General features: G+C 46.1%; 1 protein-coding gene across 1 annotated transcript; it reads left to right on the forward strand.

Annotated features, from left to right (window-relative positions):
- Positions 1–1,284: 1,284 nt before the first annotated feature.
- On the forward strand, positions 1,285–26,216 carry Rragd (Ras related GTP binding D). The gene is made up of 7 exons (XM_051161210.1): positions 1,285–1,501; positions 13,900–14,195; positions 17,522–17,721; positions 18,534–18,648; positions 20,047–20,189; positions 24,142–24,290; positions 26,020–26,216. The coding sequence occupies exons 1-7, from the start codon at positions 1,357–1,359 to the stop codon at positions 26,169–26,171; spliced, it is 1,200 nt and encodes a 399-aa protein (XP_051017167.1). The 5' UTR covers positions 1,285–1,356; the 3' UTR covers positions 26,172–26,216.
- The last annotated feature ends 1,043 nt before the right edge of the window (positions 26,217–27,259 follow it).

Raw genomic sequence — 27,259 nt, forward strand, 5'->3', positions numbered from 1 at the left:
AGTTCTCCGGCCTCTTCTTTGAGAGGCTGGGGCCTTTCCTGTTAAGAGAAGCCACCCACCTAGTAGAAATCGAGGACATGAGTCATGGTTTAGTAATCCTATTCCTACCCAGATTTACCCAAGGATCCCCTAGTAAACCTTGCCCCTGGCTGCAAGGCTGAGCTGCCTCCCTCCTCCACCTTACCGACCTTGCTGAGCGGCTGGCACCTGCAGGATCCGGATTACCTGGCCAACCCGCTGGGTTTTTGTTTTGTTTTGTTTCTCCCTTCTTCTGTGGTTAACTGAAGGAAGTTCATGCACGTGATTTATATTCTCTCTCTCTCTCTCTCTCTCCTCTCCTCTCCTCTCATCTCTCTCTCTCATCCTCTCTCTCTCCTCTCTCTCTCTCCTTCTCTCATCTCTCCTCCTCATCCTCTCTCTCTCTCAAGGATGGGTACACTGTGTCCTGTGGTGAGGTGCTTGCAAAGGAGGAAAGTACCTCCGCATCCCACATCGCTACTATTCTAATCGGAGAGCTGCCCCCGCCCCAACACCTCCCACAAAAGGCATGGAACATTTTTTGTGGGACTAAACCAACCAGACACAAGCAGTTGGCCACAAAAAGCCCCGGCTGCGTTACACACCTGAAGCTTTTCCCGAAAGTTGCAAAGGGATTATTTAGTATAGTATGCTTATGTATAAATTACGAGATATGTGATTTCTTTGGAAACACGTCTCTGTAGAGTAGATTTTGGAGTATTCTTGGTGGGAAGTCCTTTGAACTAAAAGGCACCTTGAAGAGGCAACTGCTGTTAGAACTATCCCACCACTGTGAATTTCTCTGAGCCCCGGGACTCCATGGCATAAGGCTGCGGTGTGGGGGTCTGAGTATCACGCTGTTGGGGGGTGGAGGAGGAGCAGCTCACTTGGGGGGTACAAAGCCACAGGCACAGTGGAAGGCAGGCGCCAGGGTCTGGGTGGTCCTCGGCAAGGGGGCAGCTCGGGATCACGTTTCCAGAGACAACGTGCGGCCGCGCGGGAGGGCGGTGGCGTGTGAGCGTCTGGACACCCGCGCTCCGTGTGGCTCTGGCGGGCGCCCGGCCAAGCAATCGGTGGCTGCGGCCGGCGAGCGCGCGCCCGGCGGTGCGTGTGTGTGTGTGTGAGTGTGTGTGTGTGACAAGCGTCAGGTGACTCGGGTCACGCAGTCGCTCCCTCGCGCTCCCGGGGAGAACTGCCGCGCTCCGGCTGGCTCCACCGGCAGCAGCGGCGGGGAGGGGGCTGGGCGCTGCTGCCGCCCCCCCCCTGCGCACCAAGCCGGGCCGGGGGCGCTGCAGGAGGCTCGGCCCACTGGGGACCTCGGAGGCGAGCGTGGGCGTGATGAGCCAGGTGCTGGGCAAGCCGCAGCCGCAGGGTGAGGACGGCGGCGACGACGAGGAGGAGGATGAGCTGGTGGGGCTGGCGGGCTACGAGGACGGGCCCGAGTCCTCGGACACCGAGCTGGACAGCGGTCCGGAGGAGGGAGGTGAGACGGACGGCCGTGCACGCTCGCAGCCCTCGGGGGCGCGGTGCGTGGGGAGGGGGGTGCGGATCCCGGGCGCCGCGGTGGGGGAGGGGCGCGGCCGGGCTGCAGACGGCGGCGGGGAGCGGGATCGGATGTCGAGCTAAAAGAGGCAGCTAAAAGAGGCAGCCGGCGGCAGCGTGCCTGCTGGGGTCGCCCACAGCTGCGCGTGTCATTCTTCTCCGCCGTGGCCGTGGGAGGGTCTGCGGCGTGGGACCCGGGCGCTGGGGCGGGGCCCGCGCTGCAGGTGGTGTCCTGGTCTCCAGGAGACCACGGGGTAAATGCATCTCGAGTCATACCCGGGAGTGGGCGCGTGGCGAGCAATCCTTGACCACTGAAGCCAACTGTTTCTTGCTGAAGGTGCTGGAGTTATCCCTTCGGATGGGGGCTGCCTGTATTTCATTTCTGAGACACAAAGAAGTTCAGCTTAGGATTTCTAGAATGTGTTTTTTTGTTTTTTGTTTTTAAAGGGGGAGGGGAGCCCACAAAAGCAGAAGGTCACTTTAAAAGGTCAGGTGGATGGGCTGTTAACATTCTCGTTCTCGGTGTAGGTTGTAAACATCCCAGAGAAAGGACTGGTCTCTTTAATTTTTACACTGAGGAAACTGTGAGCAGTGAAAGTGCCCGTGACAGGAGTTTAAATAACTTTTATTGAGAATCCACTGAACTTTAAATTCTCTGTACAAAGCCTTTCTCAGAAGACAGTTTTGATCGTGCATCTGGCAGGTACTACTTCAGTGAATCAGAAAGGGGATAAAGTTAACTAAGCCTTGAGCCTGGCAGATGAGAAACAGCTTTCCCAGTCGCCTTTCTACCGGGGTTCTTTTCTGATTCTCCATTGTTTAAACTGGTGTGAGCACCTGTGCGGTTCCCGCTTCTGCTTTTAATTGGTCCCACAGTGGGTCACTCGGCCACGTTTTTTTTTTTTTTTAATTAAATTGCTCAGTCACTTTACTATTACTTAAATAGCATTTGTTAAGACTATAACAGTTAGATCCTCTTAGAGAACGTCTGAATGGGGATGTATTTGCAAGGTATTTGAAAAGGCGGTTGCATAATAGCCACTTATTGTGTGGTAGTTTAGAGAGTGAAAGGAGACCCTATTTTAGAGGGAAAAGCCAGTAATTTGATACTGGCCTGGGGGCCAGGGAGTTTTACAGGGAAGGGACAGAGCCTGTCTATTTCACTGCTGTCTTTATTGAAGTGCTTGGGGACACTTTTGAAATTCGTCTTGGCAAAATTTGAAGTGAAAGTAAAGTCTTGCCGGAGGGAAAGAATTCCTGAAACAGAGGCTTTCCCAGAGCCCAGAACGGGAGGTTTCCAGTGCCGTTAATCTAAACGCAAATCTGCCTGCAGCAATGTTTTGATGACTTCAGTAATAAACTCCCCATTGGGAGTTCCCGGGTCAGGCGGAATCCTGGAATCTTGCTATAAAAGGGTACAGTACGTTCACGTGGTGAGAAGCGTGCTCGTTAATTTCTGACCCGGCAAACACTGCTGAAGCCTGGCTTTGCTTCGCTCTCTCTCGAGCACAGGTGGTCTGTTAACTTTCTCTGATCTTTTATCTTTGAACACTTTCCTTATCTTTTGACCTCTGCTCTTTTCCTAGCTTCAGTCTAGAGGTTTAGGCCTTGAAGCAGAATCTCAATCAGAAAATCTGCCTTCTACTGCCGGCACTTCCTGCGACCGATTCTGCCCCCCTCCCCCGCCCCCCTTCAGCTGGGACTGGGGGAGGGGAAGCCAAGAATTTAGACTTAGTGCTCTGTGTCCTTCTGAAGGCTGGCTGGGTTTTGTTTTAAGGTGTGTGTGTGTGTGTGTGTGTGTGTGTGTGTGTGTGTGTGTGTTTTGCATGTATTCAGGTGCCCAGAAGGGGGTGTCAAGACCTCCTGGAGCCACCCCGCCGCATAGGTGCTCTGGAAGAGCATCATGTGCTTTAACACTGGCCCACCCATTTCTGTAGTACATGCTCCTTTTAGATTTTGGTGAAGAATGCATTTATCTGCTCTCAAGTTTAAGAGGTAGGGGTGTGGAAAGCAAGGGCTTCTTTGGTCTGAGAAAAGGTGGAGATGACACGAGCAACACACTAGTGAACCCATCCCCCTTTCTAACAGATAGTGCCTGTATTTAAGGGAGGTCTGGGATTTTCCCCATGAGGGTCAGTAATCTCTGGTGCTGGGAACCTCGGAGTGGAATGTAGGCATTGCTAGTTAAGGCAGTGTGTCCCAAGCTGTGCAAGAAAATGTCGACTGAAGATGGCAAGCAGGGCTCCCACTGCTGCAGTCTGTGTGATGCATGGGGAGGCCCTATCTGCTCTTTGCCCTAAGTGCCCTGTGAGGTTTACCATGTGTGGGAAGCTTGAATGTAGTGCAGCTAAGGTGGAACTTAAGGCTCCCGCTCCATATTTTATTCATGAGCAGCGGGACTTTTCAAGCAGCTTGGTTTTGATAAGGACTGACTTCGGCGCTTCTCAGCACTTCTCTCGTGACAGTTAGGCAAGACTCATCTTCAAATGCTGCCCCAAATAAAACTCCAGAGAGGGGAACAATGAGAAAACCATTTAAAACCAGGCTGGAGAGTTGGCTCAGAGGATAAGAGCACTGGCTGCTCTTCCAGAGGTCCTGAGTTGAATTCCCAGCAACCACATGGTGGCTCACAACTATCTATAATGATATCTAGCGCCCTCTTTTGGTGGGCGGGCACACATGCAGGTAGGGTACTGTATAAATAATAAATAAATATTTTTTTAAAAGGAATTAAAAACAATTGAACAGGAGGTAGAGATATGTCAGAGTGGGTAAAGTGCGTGCTATGCAGGCATGAAGACCTGAATTCGGACTTCTGGCATCCATTTGGGGGAGGGGGTATGTACCTGCAATCTCAGCCCTGTGGAGGAAAGACAAGAGGAACCCCTGATGCTTACAACCAAGTTGTCAAGCTGCAGGTTCAGAAAGATCCTTTAGCAAAATAAAGTGGATAGAATGGGGAAGGCACACAAGGTCACCTGGCATTCACAGACCCATGTATAACACCATCACCGTGTGTACACACACACACACACACACACACACACACACACACACACACACACACACTCCTACACCCCCGAAACCAACTGCCACAGAGCTAGAGGTGTTCCAGCCCCTGGTTTCAATCCTCAGCACCCCACGCAAAACTCATAATTGTGACATCAATGATGATGAATTTTTGACAGCTAGACTTTAAATTTGCTAAAGTAAGTTATTGTGCTTTAAAACCTGACAAGGAACAAATTAAAAGATATAGCCCCGTTATCTGTTTCCCCCATCATCTAGTCAGAAAATAAAAGGTTTTCCCTAAAGTCCCCAATTTTTAGGGGGAAACTTGATGAAGATAGTTGCTCACCGCAGTATCCCTGAATCTGGTCTGTGGCCCTTGGAGGAAGTGACAGTATAGTCACCATTGGGTGAGCTGGTGGTGATACTCCTTGAGTTGCCCAGGTCCCACCTACTAGCTGTTAATAAGCTGGGTGTGGTGATACAAGCTTGTAATCTCAGCTCTCCAAAGACAGGCACAAGGATCACCAGTTCAAGGCCTGAAATACACCTGGCGCTGTACTCTTTTTAGATATCTCTCCCATCTTGTTAGAACCGACATATGGCAATGTAATGGAAAGGCAAGGGAGCATAAAGCAAGTTCTAGATAAGCGATGGGCTCTGAGTTTGAAAGCACATCTTGTCACTCAGAGAGTCTGTGTCTCTGTCCCAGGTGTCACTTTGTTTCAGACTAGCCTCAACCCCATGGCCTGGGAGGGCAGTCTTGCCTCCTTGTTTCTACCTCCTTTATTCTTTTTGTATCTTTTGTCCTGTTTAATAAAAAGTGTGCGGCATCAGTCGCTGCCTTCTTCCTTATTTGAGACATCCTGACTATTTAGTGGTGGGGTCTGGAGTCTCTGGGGGGGGGAGGGTTTCAGTGTCTCAGCCTCCCATCCACCTCCCAGGAGTTCACTGGGATACAGATGCACAGTATTGGATCTGCTGCAAGTAGATTGTGAGGACCCAAACTCACAGCCCCAGTCCCACATCCCTTTAAAAATAAATTTATTTAATTAAAAAAAAAAAAAAAAAAAGAATTCTCTCTCCTGTCAAACCTTATACAACTCCTTGTTGGCTTTTCTTAGCTTTGCTGTGACTCAGATGGACTGTTCATTCCTGGATCAGTGCATTTGAGAAGCTGGTTTGATTCTCTTCTTGTAGACCTCAAGGAAGGATTGCCCCTTGTTTCTCAGTGTGTAGAGAGGTTTGTATGAAAGCAGCCTTCAAAAGTTTCTAAGAACACTTCCTCTTTATAGGAAGCACTGGTAAATCACAACACATTAGAGACATAATTGGATATACACATACGTGTATATATGCATATATATTTAAATATTCAGTCTTGTTTTTTAAGCTTCCCATTAATATGATTTGAGAGAGTTTTCTAAGAGATTTTGTTTTTACATAGTACTTTTTTTTATCTTAAGTTTGTGAGACAGGGTCTCACCATGGAGTCATGGTTGGCTCGGAACTTGCTATGTAGAACAGCCTGGCCTCCAACTTCAGAGACTAGCCTCAAAGGACTCACTGTCAGGAGCCAGAGTTCATACAGAGAACCTCCCTGTTCCCTCAGGGAGAACTCCTAGACTAGCTGTTATGATATATAAATTACACTCTGCGCAACAGGTGTCGTACAAGGAAGTTTATTGTGGAAAAGGTGGGGCGGGGGAGAAAAGATAGTCTGAGTAGCCATGACAGCAGAGAGAGACAAGGACAGACACACAGACAGACAGACAGACAGACAGTGTGAGAGCAAAGTGAGGGAGACAGACAGACAGGGACAGGCAGAGAATGCAAGAGGAGAGAGTGCAGTGACAGGCCAGTCCTGTATATTTGGTGTGCAGCTGAAGTGCATCTGGCACATACCTGGTGGCAGGTACTGATGTCAGAGGTTGCTAGGCAACCCAGAGACAGGCTAGTGGATTACTTGTGAACTAACACTAGCAATTCTCAACCTGTGGGTCAAGACCCCTTTAGGGGTTGAAGGACCCTTTCACAGGGGTTGCAAATTAGATACCCTGCATATCAGCTATTTGCATTATGACTCACAACAGCAGAAAAATTACAGTTATGAAGTAGCAATGAAATAATTAGATGGTTGGGTTCACCACAACATGAGGAACAGCATTAGAGTGGAGAAGCATTGGGATTGTTGAGAACCACTGCCCTAGATTCCAGGAGCCCGGGCTGCACTGTGTGAAGAGCGCCCTGCACTCGCCACAGGTCAGCCAGGCAGTCTTTAGGAGCCCTGTGCTCATGGCACAACTCCATCTTCTCTTTGCAAGGCTGTTTGGTTTGGGCAGGGCTCTGCTGGCTGCTGGCTGCTTTTGAAAAATTAAGGACTGATAATACCCTTCCTAGGTGACTCCTTTCTAATTGCTGTTCCTTGACAGGGTCCTCTAGGGTCTTCATTAGTCTGCCTCATCAGCTGGGCTGTCTTGGTTTTGGGCAGGAGCAGATAGCAGATGGACTGCTGCTGTGTCTCTGTCCATGGTAATTTACCTGGGCAGTCTGCCTCTGCCTCCCTGAGTGCTGGGATTAAAGGTGTGCACCACCACACCTGGCTCATTCTTTTTTTTTTTTTTTTTTTTAAGTTTTTATTTTTATGTGTGTGAGTGTTTTGCCTGCATGTGCACTGTATGTGTGCCTGGTGCCCATAGAAATCAGAAGAACTCATTGGGTCTCTTAGAACTAGAGTTATAGATGGCTGAGAATTAAACCTGGTTTGTCTGTAAGAGCAATAAGTGATCTTAATTACTGAGCTCCAGACATGAAGGTGTGTGTGTGTGTGTGTTTCATATGTGTGTGAGTATGCATGCACGTGTGTGTAAAGGTCAGAGGTCAACATTGAGTGTCATTCCTCGGGTGCCTTGTCATTTGGGGGGGGGTTCTCTGTATAGCCTTGGCTGTCCTGAACTCACTCTGTAGACCACTCTGTAGTTCTGGCTTTGAACTCACATTGATCTACTTGCCTCTACCTCTCGAGTGCTGGGATTAAAGGCATGTGCCACCATACTTCGTGGTGCCTTGTCTTTTGAGATAGGCTCTCTCACTTGGCCTGGAAGTCACCAAATAGACTGGGCTGGCTGGGCTGTGAGCACCAGGCTCTGTCTTCACCACCATAGCCCCAGGGTTATAAATGCAGGCCACCGTATCCCACTTAAAAAAAAAAAATTTTTTTTTTAAATGTGAGACAAGGTCTATGATGCCGTGGGTGTCCTGGAATTCTATGTAGACCAGGCTGGCCTCAAACTCACCTGCCTCTGCCTCCTGGGTGCTGAGATTAAAGTGTACACCACTGTGCCCGGCTTTTGCATGTGGGTTTTAGTCTTTGGAGTTGCAACCTGTGCTCCACCTGTCCTCAGTGAGCTGAATAAAAGAGCCAAATTAAAAGTGGAAGGCAGAAAGTGATGTGTTTAGGGTGGCCACAATGTGAAAAGGGACACGGAGATCCCAGCAGACACTTCCAGAGGCCACCAGTTCAATCCCTAGCAACCACATGGTTCCTCATGACCATCTATAATGAGATCTGGTGCCCTATTCTGGCCTTCAGGGATACGTCCAGGCACGACACTGTATACATACATACATACATACATACATACATACATCTTAAAAAAGAAAAAAACCCTAGAGATCCAGCAGAGTCCCCAAGTCTGTCTTTTCTAGGTCCTGAAATATGATTAAAATTTAAATAAATGTCCTAGGATATGCATGTATGAGCAGTCCCATCGAGGAATGGCCCTGCCCAGCATTGACCCTACATTGTCCAGATTGCAGTCCCATCCTGACAGGGTAGTAGAGCTGTGTGAAATCTCTGAGAGCCAAGTTCCCCCTCTGGCTGGAACCCTTTCCTTCTCCCAGCATGAGCCTGGGGAAATTCCCTTTTCTTCAGGGCCCATTGTTTGAATAGTCTGATAGTCAGACTGACAGACACAAGTGTCTCTTCCTCTCTGCCAGGCCTGTTACAAGTCCTTTTATTATTATTATTATTATTATTATTGTTATTATTATTGTTGTTGTTGTTGTTTTATTTTATTTATTTATTTATTTTTAATTTAATGAGTGCCCTATCTATATGTATACCTGCATGCCAGAAGAGGGCATCAGATCCCCACATGGTTGCTGGGAATTGAACTCAGGACCTCTGGAAGAACAGCGGGTGCTCTTAACCTCTGAGCCATCCTGCCAGTGCCCCCCCCCCCCGCCTCCGCCATTACATAAGTTCTAGGGTCAGATTTGGGTCCTCATGCTTGTACTGCAAGCCCTGCCTCCCCAGCCCTTAGAGCAATGTCTGAGTCCTCCACATAGACCCTTCCTTGACAGTTGGTGTTTGTGTGTTTGTTTTTGTTTTTTGAGACAGGGTTTCTGTGTGCAGCCCTAGCTATTCTGGACTCACCTTTTGTAGACCAGGATGGCCTCGAACTCGCCCCTTCCTGAGCTTATAGACACGTATGGCTTGGCCCTGCCCTTCCGGGAACTTCTCTGGTACATAGTGGGACTGTTGAGTCTCACAGATGATGCCAGTAAGGTTTATTTTACACCTTCTAGGTCTTTCTTCCTTGTCACCAGTTCGTTCTTGCCCCCCTTCCGGGTGTTGAGAGCAGCTTTCGTACTGTCTGCCTTGTCCTCACAGCATTTTTACTTCCATATCCCCATGGCTCTTTCTTGGATGGTTCATTCTCTGAGACCGTCATTTGTTTTCTTTAGTTTCCATCCTTGTAACTTGGGGGTCTGCTCTGATTCTTTGGGTGAACTTGCTTCTTTCATTTGTCGAGCCTGTATTCTCTTCTGTAAGCAGCATTTGAATCTGAACACTTCTCACGTGTTTAGCATCTGAGGAAACTTCTGGGAGGGGGATGGCAATGTTGGCCTCACATGGCTCTGGGCCCCGCGCTCTGTAGTGAGAACTGCCACACCGTGGGTCTCCAAGCCTGCAGGCTCCTTCTGCCCGTCTCTGGATTGCCTAGGGAGTTCTCATAGCGTCAAGTTGTGCTGTGGTCTTGGTTTTCCATGTGCACCGATTTGTTCAGCTACTATTTTTTTTTAATATTTATTTATTATTATGTATACAGTGCTCTGCCTGCACATACACCTGGACACCAGAAGAGGGCACCGGATCACATTATAGATGGTTGTGAGCCACCATGTGGCTGCTGGGAATTGAACTCAGGACCTCTGGAAGAGCAGTCAGTGTCCTTAACCTCTGAGCCACCTCTCCAAGACCTCAGCTACTATTTCTAATGCACACCCTTTCTCCATCTTTTAGGGATTCAGCTTGCAAAGGCACTAACATGTGACCTAAGTCTATGGTCTACTTTCCTGAAGCAGACTTGTCATGCAGTCCTGTGTGTGTGCTCAGTGATTCGGAAAGGAACCTAGTGCCTCAGGTGTACTCTGCATTCTGTATTTGTACCTGCCTCTTTACAGTGTGTAGCTCAGTGTGTTTGGAAGATACACAGTTACTACCACTAATAAATTCAACAGTATCCTGGTAACCACTAATCTTTTCGTCTTTGTAGATTTGTCTGTCTAATTGCTTCATTTGATGGAATTATATGCTGTGTAGCCACTATTTCTGTTTTCTTTGCACAGTGCAATGTTTTCAAAGTTTATCCCTATTGTACCTTGAATGAACACTCTAGTCCTTTTTCATGGCTCATTAATATTCCATTATATAAATATGTCACATTCTATTCATTTACCGATTGATGGGCATTAAGCTGTGTCTGGTTTTGGCCATTGTTAGTGAACATTCATGTACAGTTTTTTGGGCATTTGTGTGTGTGTGTGTGTGTGTGTGTGTGTGTGTGTGTGTGTGTGTGAGAGAGAGAGAGAGAGAGAGAGAGAGAGAGTCTCATAGCTAGGCATGGTGGCACACACCTTTGATCTCAGCACCCAGGAGGTAGAGGCAGAAAGATCTCTTGAGTTTGAGGCCAGCCTGGTCTAATGAGTTCCAGGACAGCCAGGACATAGTGAGACCTGGTCTCAAAGTCCATATGTAAAAATTCAAGTATTTGGGGTTTGTGGAGAAGCGAGAGAGGGGGGGGAGTGGGGAAGAGAGACTCTTATTATAGAGATCTGGCTAGCCTCGAACTCACAGGATATCTGCCTGCCTCTGCCTCCTGAGTGCTGCGGTTAAAGATGTGTGCCATTTCTGGCTGCACATGTTCTTGGTGTGTGTATTTTGGTTGGTTTGGGTTTTTGTTGTTGTTTGCTTTTGTTTTTTGAGACAGGGTTTCTCTGTGTAGCCTTGGCTGTCCTGAACTCGCTTTGGAGACCAGGCTGACCTCAAACTCATAGAGATCCTCCTGCCTCTGCCTCCTGAGTGCTGGGACTTCAGAAGTGCACCACTGCACCTGGCTTTTCATATGTCCCTTTTAAAAGTATATTCCTACCAGTAGGCCTTATTGTAGCTCCACATTTAAGCTTTGGAGGATGTTTATTTTACATTTTCAACAGCAGTGTCCATCTCTCTGCGCCTTCCTGACACCGTTTCTCTCTGTCCCGCTTCTCTTTCATGGTCTGACAAGTTTCTGCAGTGGCTGATAATAGGGGGCATCTATTCCTATGCTTATTAGATAATAAGGATATAGTGACGTGTATGCATCTTCTCTGGAGAGACATTTAGATCCTTGGCCCCTTTTCCTTTGGGTTTTACTAGGAAAGTTTGCTCTTCATACATTGCAGATGCTAGAACCTTCCCACACAATGATTCACAAATGTTTTCTTCCATTATGCTGGTGGTCTTTTCATTTTCTTTAATTAAAAACAAAAACAGTTGTTTAGACCAGGCAGTGTTGGCCCATGCCTTTAGTCCAGCACTTGGGAGACAGAGGCAAGTGGATTTCAGTGAGTTCAAGGCCAGCCTTGTCCACAGAGGGAGTTCTAGAACAGCCAAGGCTATACAGAGTAACCCTGTCTTGATTTAAAAAAAAAAAAAAAAAAGCGGGGTGGGGGTGGTGCCCACCTTTAATCCCAGCACTTGGGAGGCAGAGGCAGGCGGTGAGTTGGAGGCCAGCCTGATCTACAAAGTAAGTCTAGGACAGCCAAGGCTACACAGAGAAATATTATCTAAAAAAAAAACCAAAGGAAAGGGCTGGAGAGATGGTTCAGAGGTTAAGACCATTGACTGCTCTTCCAGAGGTCCTGAGTTAACTCCCAGCAGCTACATGGTGGCTCACAACCATCTGTAATGTGATCTGATACCCTCTTCTGGTGTGCAAGAAGACAGTGTACTCATATACAGAAAATAAATAAACCCTTTTAAACAAACAAACAAAAAAAAAGAAAGAAAGAAAGAAAGAAAATAATGCATATGGTGTTTTCCAAATGGTCAGAAGAGGGTGTCAGTTTCCCTGGAGCTGGAGTTAAAGCTGCCTGTGAGCTACCTGGCCTAGGTGCTTGGAACTGAATTCTGGTCCTCTGAAAGAGCATCAAGTACTTCTGAGCCACCTCTCCAGTGATCATCTTTTAAAATTTTGTTTGCTTGCTTTTTGTTTTTGTTTCTCTGTGTAACCTTAGCTGTCCTGGAGCTTACTCTGTATACCAGGCTAGCCTCGAACTCAGAAATCCTTCTGCCTCTGCCTCCTGAGTACTGGGATTAAAGGCAGATGCCACCACCGCCCAGGTTTTTAACTAACTAATTTTTATTATTTTTTAATGTATGAGTGCTCTGTCTGCATGTACACTTGCATGCCAGAAGAGGGCATCAGATCCCTTTATAGAGGGCCATGAACTCAGGACCTCAGGAATAACAAACAGCCAGTGCTCTTGACCTCTGAGCCATCTCCCAGCCCCTCTCTTTAAATTTTTGATGTGTAGTTTGTGTCCTTCCTCCCTCTATGGTAACTTGTACATGGTTACAACTACAAAACAGCTGCCTAGTCAAAGCCTTCAAGATGTCGGCTAACATCTTAGCTCCTCAGTTGAGGTGTTTGGTCCATTTTTGCGCTAGCCTGTATGTGGTCTTGGGTAAGGGTCTTTGCAAGTGGATGACTAGTTGGCCCAGCATCCTTAGCTGAGTGAGTCTTCCTGCAGTGCAGCTCAGGCTGGCCTAGACTTTGAGACACTCCCAACTTAGCCTCCCAGGTGTTGGAATGATTAGCTGCGTATCACCACACCTGCTTGAGTCTTAATTATTTTAGGTCCTTGACTTCACTTAACTGTCATAACAGTCCTGAGAAATGTTTATTGTCATTATCAATTACATTTTTTGGATTTTTAAACCTGGTTTTTTTTTTTTTTTTAAAGAAAACTTTATTTTTATTTGTTTTAATTATGAATACCGGTATATGTCTAAGTGTGGGTTTGTGCACGTGAGTGTGGGTGTCCACAGAGTCTAGAAGGAAAGATTGGATCCCCTGGAACTGGCTCAGTAATCCATCTGACCCCAGTCCTAGTCCCAGCACTCAGGAGGCAGAGGCAGGCGGATCTCCGTGAGTTCAAGGCCAGCCTGGTCTACAGAGCTAGTTCCAGGATAGCCAAAGCCACACAGAGAAACTCTGTCTGGAAAAACCAAAAGAAAGAATAAAGGAAGGAAGGAAGGAAGGATGGACAACCACTGAGCCATCTCTCCAGCCCCATTTAATTAATTAATTAATTAATTAATTTTTGTTTTTCCAGACAGGGTTTCCCTGTGTAGCCTTGGCTGTCCTAGACTCGCTTTGTAGACCAGGCTGGCCTCGAACTCAAAGCGATCTGCCTGCCTCTGCCTCCCGAGTGCTGGGATTAAAGGTGTGCGCCACCACCGCTTGGCTCAGCCCCATTTAATTTAAATGTTAGTAACTACCTGTAGTTACCTTACCAGGTGACTAGGCTGAAGTGGGCAGGCCTGTGAGAGAGGTCCTGATCTCATGGGTTCTCTCCCAGACTCAATAAGAGATCTCTGGTCTGTGCCTGTGTTCTAGGCTTTGAGGCCCATGGAGGCACTAGTGAGCAGGTTACCAGGCATATGTATCTCGTTAGTGCATAGATGCTCTGACGACCACATAGAAGAGGGCATGCCTGAAGACCTGAATCCTTTTTCAGGCAGTAAGCTCCAGGAAGCCTCTGCTTTTTATTTTCCAGAGCCCCTCCTTGAGATGCTGAGCCATGCACCGGCATGTATGAAGGAGTTAGGGCAGTTTTCAGGGTTCTCGTGCCCCCCATACTCTTCCTCTTATGAATGGTGGTAGAGGTGACACTGTTGGGAAGCGTAGTGTCTGAGCATAGACCGGCTGAGGTGGAGGGGAGACTGCCAGTTAGCTCCTGGTGACAACTCACCTTTGTCCTGGCTTGTGTTTTCTCCAGTTCTGGACTTCAGCGACCCCTTCAGCACTGAGGTGAAGCCCAGAATCCTGCTGATGGGTCTCAGGAGGAGCGGCAAGTCGTCCATACAGAAAGTCGTCTTTCACAAAATGTCCCCGAGTGAGACGCTGTTCCTGGAGAGCACCAACAAGATCTGCAGGGAAGACGTCTCCAACAGCTCCTTCGTTAACTTCCAGATCTGGGACTTCCCAGGGCAGATTGACTTTTTTGACCCTACATTTGACTATGAGATGATCTTCCGGGGAACAGGAGCCCTGATCTTTGTCATCGACTCCCAGGTACGTGCTGTCTCACCATAGGCAGCGCCTACCTCCCCACGTGTGTGTGTATGCCACGTACATACGGAGGTGTGTGTAAGCATGTGTGTACCATGGTGTGTGTGTGTGTGTGTGTGTGTGTGTGTGTGTGTGTATGGTAGGAGGTAGAGGGCATCTCTCCAGAGTCTTCTCTCCTGTACCTTGTGCTCAAGTTGTCATCCTGCTGGTCTGGTGGTTTAAGTTTTGAAATCTACAGTGCACCTTACTATCAAGCAAGGATTTCTTAGAGCCCTCAGCTTTTATAGCAGAGAAAAGGCTCTTGTCCAGTCATAGCCCAAACACACTTAACCTCACAGATGTAGGCCAGATCACAGAAGACGTGTTGGATGACAGGTTCTCTGCAACAGCAATTTACTTAGAAGGGCACATTTTACAATGTTTACTTTCTAAGTAGATACAATTCTGGGTGAAAAGTTTTCTTCTGAATCGAAGTGTTGTTTTGCCTATGCGTTGCTGTGGTTTTTCCTCTTGGCCCCAAGTTCCTGGAATAATGATTCATGAGACTCAAAGTATTTTTACAGATACCTAAGCCATATAGCTAGGTTCTTCTCTGACTAGCTCGTAACTTAAAATAACCCATTTACACTAATCTACATTCTGCCACGAGGCTGCTTACCTCTGCTCAGGAACCGTGCATCTGTCCTCCTCACAGCTTGCTGGCTGAGTCTCCCGAGCCTGGCTCAATCCCAGAATCCTTTCTGCCTACTGGATGCCCCACCTCCTATTTCCTACCTCAGCTACAGGCCGTTAGCTTTTCATCTTCCATATAGACACAACAGATTCCATGTCTGTAAACAACTTGTATACCTGGTGCCTGCAGAGGCCAGAAGAGGACGTTAGATTCCCTGAACCTGGAGTTTTAGACAGTCATCATCTGGCATGGAGGTGCTGAGAATTGAACCTGGGTCCTCTGAAAGAGCAACGAGTGCTCCTAACCATGGAGCCATCTCTCTAGCCCTTGAATCAACTTATTATTAGCAGTATGTACTTGATCACTATAACTATTTTATGTACTTTGTAGATGACTATGAAAATTCGAGGTAGGTATATTCTAGGAAGATGGATATTTAATGTTTTTTTCCACAGTTCACATCTGTGTTTGAATAACCAGTTCCACTTTCCCCAGCTCCCTATGGCCATGAGTACTGGGAAATGTATTCACACAGGGTGGGTTTGGCGTAACATTTTCTCAGTAATATAAAATCCTTCTGCATTGTATCTCCTACATTGCCTAGTTATCTGCCATAAAAATTATTTTTAGTAGTTTTCTGATAGATCTGTGTAAGTCCTCCTTCAGATTGGTTGTAAACGAAGGAAAGGATGCCACTGACTGGTGAGGGCTTCACTTCTCCAGCCAGAAGTCGTTTCTCCATCCTCTCTAACTGGACTCAGTGGGAAGAGGAGGAAGGGGGATCAGGCTGACCATGCTGGGAGCGCGTGTGGGCTGGCCTCCAACCCACAGTGATGAGCCAGCTTCTGCCTCCAGGTGCTGGGATTAAAGGCGTGGCCACCGCACCGGCAAAGGGTTACAATCGTATCTCCCGTGTTACCACTCCACTTTGAAGATGCAGAGCCTTCCCACCCTCAGACTCCCCAGGGCCATGGCACATACTGTCCCCCAGGGCCCAGCCCCAGGCAGCCACAGATGTGCTCTTATGCCTGTGGATTATCCGCCTTGCCAGAACTTCATATACTGGGAGCTTTTGGGTGGTACCTTAGATCTTAATGCTCAGTCCCTGGCCTGCTGTCCACTGTATCCCGCTGTCACGCTGTTCAGAGCATGAGGACGAGAAGGACTCCGTTGCCATTTTTGTCTCCTCTTAGTTTCCTTTTCCTATGTTCAATATTTTAACTCATTTACAAACTAAGGCTTCATTTTTTTATTGATGAAATTGGGAGAGTAAACAAATGCAAGCCAGGCGTGGGGGCACACACCTTTAATCCTAGTACTCGGGAGACAGAGTGCTCTGAGTTCGAGGCCAGCCTGGTCTACAAAGCGAGTCCAGGACAGCCAGGGCTACATAGAGAAACCCTGTCTTGAAAAACCAAACCCATTCCTCCAAAAAAACCAAAAACCAAAAACCAACCAAATGCAGAATATAAATCCCACCCCAAGAAACAAACACCCCCTACTTTTTGCTATCTGAGCTTTGTGTATTTTCCAGGTTTACAGTCATAACGGAGGCAGCAATAGCTTGGGTAGATGTTATAAAGTCCTCTAGAGTCTATCCTACAGATCTCTCTCTCTCTCTCTCTCTCTCTCTCTCTCTCTCTCTCTCTCTCTCTCTCCTCCACTCTCTCTCTCCCTCTCTCTCTCTCTCTCTCTCTCTCTCTCTCCTCTCTCCCCCCTCCCCCCTCTCTCCCCCCACCCTCTCTCCCTGTCGGCTGTCTATCTATCTATCTATATTGTTTGTTTGTTTTTTGAGACAAGGTCTTACTGTGTAGCCTTGGTTTTCTAGAACTCACTCTGTGGCCTCAAACTCACAGAGAGCCAACTGCCTGTGCCTCCCAAGTGCTGGAATTAAAGGTGTGCACCACCATGCCTGGGTCTTTTTATATAGTTATTATTTTGTTTTTGTTTTTGTTTTTCAAGACAAGGTTTCTTTTTGTAGTCTTGACTGTCCTTGACTCACTTTGTAGACCAGGCTAGCTTTGAACTCACAGAAGTTCACCTGCCTCTGCCTCCTGAGTATTGGGATTACAGGTGTGCACCACCACACCTGACAGTTAAAACATTTTTTTTTTCTGTAAAAATAAGACCTCTCTATATCTTCCAAACTAGCAGTAATTTAGAGAGCTGAGTAAACAGATGTGAGGGTCTGTCTGATGCAGGAGGGCGTGCACACAGCGCTCCCACACTCAGAGCTGTGGCCTCACAGCAGGGCGTGCACACAGCGCTCCCAGACTCATAGCTGTGGCCTCGCAGCAGCCTTTGGGTCAAGGTGTGTGTTCATGAGGCTTATCCCTGAAATTTCCATCCACAGGTCATGTATGTGACATGTTATAGGCCGTCTATAAAGCAAAATTTCAGAATGAGTCTCCATGGCAAAACCCTGAATGAAAAAGACATACATACAACTTGATTCTTTAAAAAAAAAAAAAAACAAAACACTTATTCAGGGCATAAAACATGATGTTTCTGTGAAGTCTGTAAGATGAGAATTTTTTTGTGGGGGGTGTTGGGAGTTTGGCAAGATATTTCCGGAGATTATAGCCATGTGTTTCCAGGTGATGAGTGTGTATAGAAGGTTCTGGAAGCAAAGCTGAATGCATGAACTTTGTTCCAGGATGACTATATGGAAGCACTGGCCAGGCTCCACCTCACAGTGACCAGGGCCTACAAAGTGAACACTGATATCAACTTTGAGGTGTTTATTCATAAAGTGGATGGTCTGTCAGACGATCACAAAATTGAAACCCAAAGGGATATTCACCAGAGGGCAAACGATGACCTTGCGGATGCTGGATTAGAAAAAATTCACCTGAGGTAAGAGCTAACATCTCTCAGGGTCCTGGTGCTAAGAAAGATTGGAGCAAGTGGGCTTGGGTTTCTGTCACCACGGCTGCCTAGGTCTGGGCTGGCTGGGCATGGGTGGCGTGGATGGTAACTTACCTCTTTACCTGTTTTGTGCAGGGTTAGGATCAAAGATGCGTTGCACTGACTAAGTGCTAATTGTTGGTGGAAGTAGTGTTTGTTTTACTTTTGTATCCAACAAATTGTCAAAGCTAAACTTCTCGCCTCATATGAAAAAAACAATAAAACCCATGACTCTCACCCAGGATGCTAAGTGGTGCTAAATAGTAGTTCTTGCTAATGGGATGGTATTTATAACCTTAAGCAGATGACACTTAAAATCGTTAGGATAGGAACTCACAGGAAAATTTCTCCCATCTGTTTGTGGGATTGGCTAGTCCCCAATCCGTCATTGATTTTTGCAAATTGGAAGATGAAAAAAAAGTGACATGCTTCACTGTCAGTGATTGAACACCTGCTAGTTATGCAAGAGAGGCTTGTGGAGAGACGGTGAATACAGGGCCTCTTGTAGCACATAAGGATGCTCTTATGGATAAGGATGTCCAAACTATAGAGCTTGCCAGGCAATAAAGAATGGGTGTGGTTCTGGCACCAGAGAGGTGGGAGGCTGCCTGTCGGGACATCCATTTTTGACCAAGGTCATTATGAATCCTGAAGCGGCCAGTGCTCGTGTGTTAGAATGTACAAAAGATGACTGATGCTAGTGACAGAGCCTAAGGCAACCACTCAGCGGGAGCCTGGTGCAACACGGCCTTTTCTTTCAGCTTCTACCTGACAAGCATATATGATCACTCCATATTTGAAGCCTTTAGTAAAGTGGTACAGAAACTGATCCCACAGCTCCCGACGCTGGAGAACCTGCTGAACATCTTCATCTCGGTAAGTACATGGTTTGCTCCGGTTCGAGTCCTATGCAGAGAGCAAGAGGGCAAGAGTAAAACATTGTTAACAGCTGCCCGCGTTTCAGGGCCTCTTTAGTAGCACTCAAAAGATACTATACACATTGTTTTAGAGCCTGTAAAATTTAACTGTGCAAAGGTAGTGCTTCCCGGATCACTTGGAGTGCATATTCAAGTGGAATTACCTAAGGTATTAATGGAGCCTTACCTTAGGTACGAAGCAAAAAGCCTGGTTTTGGGGCCAGCAATTTGGCACAGCAAAGGCACGTGTTGCGAAGCCTCACCACCAGAGTCCAGTCCATGGACCACGGGGTACAAGGAGAGAACCAGCTCCTTCCTTAAAGTAGTCCTCTGACCAACTGCCACATGTGTCCTGTGGCAAGTCCTGACTACCTGGCAATACAAAAAATATGTAAGAAATGTACCACAATTTCCTTAAAACCCCTTGGTTCCGTGAGTGAGGGAAATCTGTATCGGATACCTGCAGATTTAACACCCTGTGAATGATGAGCTTGGTGAATCCTCCAAATAGCTAGAGTTAGGAAACCCTGCCCGGTGGTTTACCTAAGGTTAATAACGCAGGCTACTCTGCCTCGCATTTCTTCAAGTCCATCATAAAACTTATGACAGTAAGCTTTATTTATTAATTTATTTATTTTTAAAAAGATTTATTTATTATTATGTATACAGTGCTCTGCCTGCACATACACCTGCAGGCCAAAAGAGGGCATCAGATCCCAGTATTGTTGTGAGCCACCATGTGGTTGCTGGGAATTGAACTCAGGACCTCTGGAAGAGCAGTGCTCTTAACCTCTGAGCCATCTCTCCAGCCCCCGACAGTAAAGTTTAAATTGCGGTAAAATGGCACAACTGGAATTCCTTGTAATTTTTGCATATATATATATATATATATATATATATATATATATATATATATATATATATATATATATATATGCATATATATGATATTGGGGCATCATACCTTTTAGACCTTTAAGGAAATAACTTTATTATAAAATTGTTGCCTATTGATTGTACAAATTAGAAGGCTTCACTGTGGCATTTTCTTTTCTTTTTAAAAAATTTTTGATATTTAATATGTTCACTTTACATCCTGATTGTAGCCCCCTCCTTCATCACCTCCCGGTCCCACCTTCCCTCCCTCTACTGACATTTTTGTAGAGGCATGTGTTACACTTTAATTTATCCTACACACCATGCTCCTGTTCCTTCCCTCGAGTCGTTCCCCGCCCCCACCCCCAAACTGGTAGAGTAGATTTTTGTTTCCATGTAACCATGAAGTAATCTGAACTTGCTGTTACTTTAAGGCACGTCTTTTTCTCCCCCCCCTCCACCCCCCCCCCTCCTCCCCCAGAACTCTGGAATTGAAAAAGCGTTTCTGTTCGATGTGGTCAGTAAGATTTATATTGCGACTGACAGTACTCCAGTGGACATGCAGACGTACGAGCTCTGCTGTGACATGATAGATGTGGTGATTGACATCTCTTGTATTTATGGGTAAGCAAAACATTCTTCTTTATTGCAATTGGAGCAAATTAATTTTTTCGGACCATGTATTCTGACTCCGCGTTTCCCTTCTCCGTACGTAGAGGCCGTAGTTGGGCCGTCCGCCCCGGGTTGGAGACGTAGCTCAGTCATGCTCAAAGTCCATAGAGCAGTCCTCAGAGCTGCAGAAAAAGAGGCGGGGGGGGGGGGGGCGCTGGGAGGGAGGACCACCTACCAGCCTTTCTTAGCTTCTATAGCATTTTTTAAATTTATTCACTTGGCTATTGTACTTTTGCATCTTTGTATTTACTCACTTGGCTTTTTTACTTTGGCTTTGAGTGACTGAGGTCTGTAAACAGACCACTTAACACGGCAATAGTAACAAGTAACCGCTGAGCAGATGCCTTTTATTGTGACGTATCATCTAGTTTAATTCCAGCTGTTCCGCGAGGCAGGAGTTACTCTACTTGCTTTACAGATAAAAGAAACGGATTTTGAATGGTGACTTTGCTAACAGCTGCTTTTGCTGTGGTGAGAAATGCCTAGGCTCTGAACCTTGGTCCAAGTGATCATGATCTGAAACTGAAAACCCTGCACACAGTGCACCCCATGGGGGCATCGAGAGCATTCCCATTATCCTATTTGTGACAGAAATTGTGGCAAGGACAATTTATGTAGGACCTGTCAGTGCAGGAACATTATGAGCCTCGTACCAGCAGCTTTATTTATTATGTATACAGTATTATGCCTGCATGTACTGCACACCAGAAGAGGGCACCAGATCTCATTGTGGATAGTTGTGAGCCACCATGTGGTTGCTGGGAATTGAACTCATGACCTCTGGAAGAGCAGTCAGTGCTCTTAACCCACTGAGCCATCTCTCCAGCCTCAGCATTTCCATTCTTGCCGGGATCTTAGGAGGTGAGCATGTTATGTGAGCACGTAAGTCTGCATGAGCACAAGTTAGCAACTGGGTTCAGAGAAAATGGGACAGAAAGTCAGATGGTGGAAGGCAGAGGGGGCTAAGCTCCAACCTTCTAGAGGTTGACAGAGCAGCAGTGTCAGGTGGTGTGACGCAGTGAGAAGAGTGACAACACAGGGCCTGACAGAAGGCTGGCAGCATGCCGGCACTAGCTACCGGCTCGCTCTCACTGCAGCTGTACAAGCCTGCTCGGCAGACTCTCAAGCATGTGGAGTGTTTCCAGCTTTAGTAATACAACTTTTTCCACTCACTAATATTATTTTAAGCCTCTAGGAAGTTTTGGTTTCTATGAACGTTAAGGCCATAGTAAATAAAAACTGGCAGATGTCATTTGGCCAGTTTTCTAATTCTCTACCAACCAGATGATCAAAATCAAATTTTAAAAAATACTGAGGAGGATTTCTTTTTGGTTTTTCAAGACAGGGTCCTAAATTCAAATCCTAGTACAGGAGGTGGTTTTGAATGATTGACAGGTTATAGTGCTTCCATTGATACTTTCTTTTTCTTTTTCTTTTTTTTAATTAAAAAAAATTTTTTTTGGTTTTTCAAGACAGGTTTCTCTGTGTAGCCTTGGCTGTCCTGGACTCACTTTGTAGACCAGGCTGGCCTCGAACTCACAGTGATCCACCTGCCTCTGCCTCCACCTCCCTAGTGCTGGGATTAAAGGTGTGTGCCACCACGCCCAGTGATACGTTTTTAAAAAATTATTTATTTATATATATGAGTGCCCTATTTGCATATATGTCTGCATGACAGAAGAGGGCATCAAACTCCATTTTAGATGGTTGTGAGCCACTGTGTGCTATGTGGGAATTGCACTCAGGTCCTCTGGAAGAGCAGCCACTACTCAACTATCTACTAAGCCGCCTTTCCAGCCCTCATTGATACTTTCAAAAACTAGTTTCCGTATTTTTTAAAGAGTTTGAAAGTGAAAAAGGACAGGCAAGCTCTAAGCGTTGGCAACTGCCAGGAGGAAAGAGATGACAAGAGAGACATGCCTTTTTGAACTAGGATTCAAGAAACCGGCCATGCTGTGCCATGGAGGTCTGCAAGTAGCTGCATGGCAGAGGGGAGGGGCACTTCAGGGAGAGTGTCACAGAAAGCATGCTCAGGCTTTTGGGCAGAATCTGAAAGAAAACTAGATAGCAGGATAGCCCTGCTATGTGCTGGGTACTCTAAGTGGCTGGTTTTTTTTTGTTTGTTTGTTTGTTTTATTTTTTTTTGTTTTTGTTTTTTTTTTTTTTTAGATAAGATCTCTTATTGTCTGTGCTGGCCTTGAATGTCTGGGCTCACACAATAGAAACTTAGATTACTTTTAAGTATGTAGATAACCAGTTTAAGGCACTTTTCAAAGCTAACCACCACATGCCTTCATTACGTTGTTTGCCCTTTTTACTTCTGCAAGATTAAAGTGTCAGCTTTGATGATGTTGGTTTTTATTTGGATTTTAGATCCTGGTTTACTTCTGTCATTAGTTTTACTCAAGGTATTTATTTATTTGTTTGTTTATTTATTATTTTTGCCAGCCCAACTTTCCCCAGTATCTGTCTGGCTTAAAGGATTTTTCTGGCAGCCAGTGTGTGATCAGAACTCAGCATGGTCAACTGTTTATTTACTACACAGTCATTTTTGGGTGAAATTGATAAGGCTTAGTGTAATTTCAGTTGAGTCAAACTTCTCATTTCATAGTCATGAATTTGGGCAATACATCAGAAAACTTACATAGTTTCAGGTAAAGGGAAAAGCTACACTCTCTTTGTCTGTGAGTAAAGGATTCAGACCCAGTCTGCTTTGATCCTGCTTTGATCATTAAAGCTGTGACGTCAGTAGGTAGCTGGTGAATTCTGTCACCTCTCCAGTCGGAAACTTGGAAGTGTTGATGATGTACAGAGGAGGAAGCTAAGGTCTGATGTCACTCAGCTTCTTCAAGCTGACACAGTAGAGTGGTGGCCCAACCCCTTGCCTACAGACCACACCTGAAAGCGCTGGCTCCACGGAAGTGACGTCAGCCATACAGGGAATGCTCTGTGTTTCATGGGTTTGCCTGTTTTAACCACGTGGACATAATTTGCTTTTATTTTTCTGATGCACATCTATCGTTTGTGTTTTAGGTTCACTGCTTGGAAATTAGTTGCAGGTCTGTTGATTCCTTGTATTTCCTGAGAACAAGGATACCTTTTTATAGGTCTATAGTTTAGTCATCAAATAAGGCAAACTTAGAATGTCTAGCCTACTCTGTTATCTAATATATACCACACTCAAATTTTACCAATAGTCCTATGGTGCTGCTGCATTTTTTTGTGGATCTAGGACCAAGGGCCTCACCTGTGCTAAACAAATGTGTGACCACTGAGCTGTATCCACAGCCTCTTTTATTTTATTTTTATTTTTATCTATCTATCTATCTATCTATCTATCTATCTATCTATCTATCTATCTATTTTTGACACAGGGATTCTCTCTGTGTAGCCCTGGTGGTCCTGGACTCACTCTGTAGACCAGACTGGCCTTGAACTCACAGAGACCCATCTGCCTCTGCCTCCCAAGGCCTGCCACACCACTGCCCAGTGTTGATTCTGTTTTCTAGTACTTTTTTCCTCTTGCCCAAATCAAGCCTGTGTCCTGTCTGTCTAGACTCTCTTTCGAAGTGTTTGACCTTGCTTTTGGCAGCCTAGCTGTTCTACCGAGTAAAAAACAAAATGCCTTTGGCTGTGGAGGGGCAAGAGTGCTCCTCTTCTTCCACTTGTGTTCCTCAGGTACCTCGAGCGATGCCTAGTTGCCACAGTAACCACTCATTGTGCGGATAAGAGAGTACTGTCAGAGTCACCTTCTGTGCCTGTGCCCAAAGGCACTGCAAGTATAAATGACTTATTATTAGGATGCTAGAGTTCTGTGTGTGTTGAACCGGGGGTCTGTCTCTGGGTTGCAATTTGTAGTTCTTTCTTGAAGGTCAAATACATTTTGGCTTCTGTCTCCATTTAGTCTCAAAGAAGACGGAGCAGGAGCCCCATATGACAAGGAGTCAACGGCCATTATAAAGCTGAATAACACAACAGTTCTTTATTTAAAAGAGGTGACAAAGTTCTTGGCGCTCGTTTGCTTTGTCAGAGAGGAAAGCTTTGAAAGAAAAGGTAATTTTTGGTGTGGATTAAAAGAACTGCCTCAGCCCACACTGCCTCTGTTGCCTGTTGAACGTGTGTGTAGGGGGCCACATGCCCTCAGAGCCTCGACTTGATTGACAGCCTGAGGCATGCCCTGCACAAATGGGCATCGGGCCCTGCCTGCCCACTGGGTGTACAGCTATGACTGGGATGGGGTGGAAGTAGAACTAGGAATCCTCCCCGTTGCCAGCCGGTTGCACCAGGAAGGGATTTCTTAGCCTGTGTTGCAGGTTGGGGCTTGTCCCTGGGTCACAGCACTAGAAGGTGTTAGCTGAGCCATGTGACTGTTGTTCTCCTAATAAAGGTATGTGGCGTCTGGCTTCTGCTTAGTATTCACATATTCTTAAGTCTTGGAATAACAGGGATGCAGTGACCCACATCGTAAGGGTGTGGCTGACACTGGCTCTGCCAACTGTCTTGTAAGGGTCAAGCAGGTGTTGGTATGTGGCTATGTGTGTATGTTTTAAGCAAAAGCAATTTGCTGATTTTCTTTTTCTTTATTTTTAAATGATGTCCGTGTGGCTAGGGCTGTTTACTGGTAGCCAGGGTGTAGCTTACAGGGCTAGGGGTGCCTCAGAGCTTGTCTAGCTACTCTGAGGCCTGGGCTTGCTCTCCAGCCCTACACAAGCCAAACTGAGACAAAGCTGGGAGCAAAGGCAAGCCAGTGAGTGCAGCGCTAACAGCTGCCAGAGCGGCTTCCATTAATTCGTGAGCAATGAACACTTACAGTTAAAGAACACAGTTGGATATACGCCTTTAATCCTCGTGTTTGAGAGGCAGAGGCAGGTGGATCTTTGTGAGTTTGAGGCCAGCCTGGTCTATAGATGGAGTTCCAGGGCAGCCAAGGCTACACAGAGAAACACTGTCTCGAAAAAGCAATAAACCAATCAACCAACAAATAAACAAGAACATAAAGAACAGGGCTGGAGACTGGGCATGGAGGCTCACGCCTTCAATCCCAGTACTTGGAAGGCAGAGGCAGGCAGATCTCTGTGAGTTTGAGACCAGCCTGGACTATGAAGAGAGTCCAGGACAACCAGGGTTCTGTGTAACAGAAATCCTATCTTGAAAAACCAAAAAAAAAAAAAAAAAAAAAAAAAAAGGACAGAGCTGGAGAGATGGCTCAGAGGTCAGAGGTTAAGAGCACTGTGGTCCTGAGTTCAATTCCCAGCAACCACATGGTGGCTCACAACCATCTATAATGAGATCTAATGCCCTCTTCTGGCGTTCAGGCATATATGCAGGCAGAGTGCTATATACAAAATAATAAAATAAATCTTAAAAAAAAAAATGAAATTTCACATCTGAGGAAAGCCTCATGTTACATTTATTTGTTTGTTTCTTTCTTTTTAGTTTTTTCAAGACAGGGTTTCTTAGTGTAGCCTTGGCCGTCCTGGACTTGCTCTGTAACCAGGCTGGCCTTGAACTCAAAGATCTACCTGTTCCTGCCTCTCAAGTGCTAGGATTACAGATGTGCGCCACTGCACCCGGCACTTTTCAAATCTTTGGAAATGTGAGGAGCGCTCTGGAAGCTCTTTAGGAAACACTTACCTCACTCACAAGACACCTAACCTGCCTTTCCTGCAGCCTGGGCCTGGTAGGTGATGGTTGCTCCTCTGCTGCCCCCTACTGGCGATGGCTGATACACATGGCAGAGATTATTTCTAGCACCGTTTAGTGTGTTTGTCTTCTCCTGCAGGGCTCATAGACTATAATTTTCACTGTTTCCGGAAGGCCATCCATGAAGTTTTTGAGGTGAGAATGAAAATGGTGAAATCTCGAAAGGCCCAGAGTCGGCTACACAAGAAGAAAGGACCCACTGCTAATGGAACCCCTCGAGTGTTGCTGTAGGGGAACGGCAACGCCTGAATCCAGACCTCAGTGATGGGACGGCACTACATTAAACTATACTGCAGTGGGGCAAGCCTGGGACACTCATATGGATATGTTAAAGAAAAAACTACCCTTTTTAAAATAAAATAAGCACTTTGAAGCAAAAACTTGTATAATAACAATAAAATGGAATCCACTGTACTTTCACTACATAAATGTAAACTTTTATGTTGATAGAAAAAAAAATCCCTCGTGAGAACTGCCAGAACTGTACATATTTTGCACTTTTTCATGTTTTTTCTCATTGAAATGAACTTTGATAAGATGACTTTTCTAAACTATTCTCTGTACTTGGTGTCAAGGACGTGCATACTGTAGTCCATATGGCAATCAGAAATTAATCCAAAGTAATACCCTGCTAATGACTTTTTGTAAATTTGGGGATCTTTGCTACCAACTGTTGAGGGGGAAAATCAATTTTCATTGGAGCAGGAACAGGTCAGGGCTGGAAGCTCCAGGCAAGAGCAATAAGAACTTCTCCTATTTATAGGAAGTAGAAACAGGAATTTTGTAGTCAGACAGTGGTGGTGCACACCTTTAATCCTAGCAGGTGGATCTCTGAGATCGAGGCCAGCCTGGTCTATAGCGTGAATTCCAGGACAGCCAGGGCTACACAGAGAAACCCTGTCTCAAAAAACAAACAAATGCAAAACTAAGCAAAACAGGAATTTTGTAGAAACATATTAGTAGCAAGTTTACCTATCATTTTGTATCCCTATGGCCACGCCCTCTTACTCACTGTATCCCTGTGGCCACACCTTCTTACTCACCCACTTTGTGAAGCTCTTTACCTCCCACACACCTTGGCAGTCACTTTATATAGATGTGTGATTTCTTTTTGCTGCATATTTCTAATGAACCTTTGGGACCAGATTTCTGAAATGATGGCAATCAGTGTGGAGAAACCTGAATGTTGTTTGAGGAGATTAGGACAAATAGTATGGATTTGTTGGGGGTAAAAATTGAGTTGGGCTTTGGTGGTGCATGCCTTTAATCCCAGCCCTAGGGAGGCAGAAGCAGGCAGATTGCTGTGAGTTCAAGGCCAG

This window comes from Acomys russatus, chromosome 2 (genome assembly GCF_903995435.1).
Source record: "Acomys russatus chromosome 2, mAcoRus1.1, whole genome shotgun sequence".
NCBI classification, from domain to species: Eukaryota; Metazoa; Chordata; class Mammalia; order Rodentia; family Muridae; genus Acomys; species Acomys russatus.

Coding starts and splice junctions, on each gene's coding strand:
- Rragd (XM_051161210.1), top strand. CDS start 1,357: ATGAGCCAGGTGCTGGGCAAGCCGCAGCCGCAGGGTGAGGACGGCGGC. Junction 1,502..13,899: donor CAGCGGTCCGGAGGAGGGAG/GTGAGACGGACG, acceptor TGTTTTCTCCAG/TTCTGGACTTCAGCGACCCC. Junction 18,649..20,046: donor TGCTGAACATCTTCATCTCG/GTAAGTACATGG, acceptor CTCCTCCCCCAG/AACTCTGGAATTGAAAAAGC.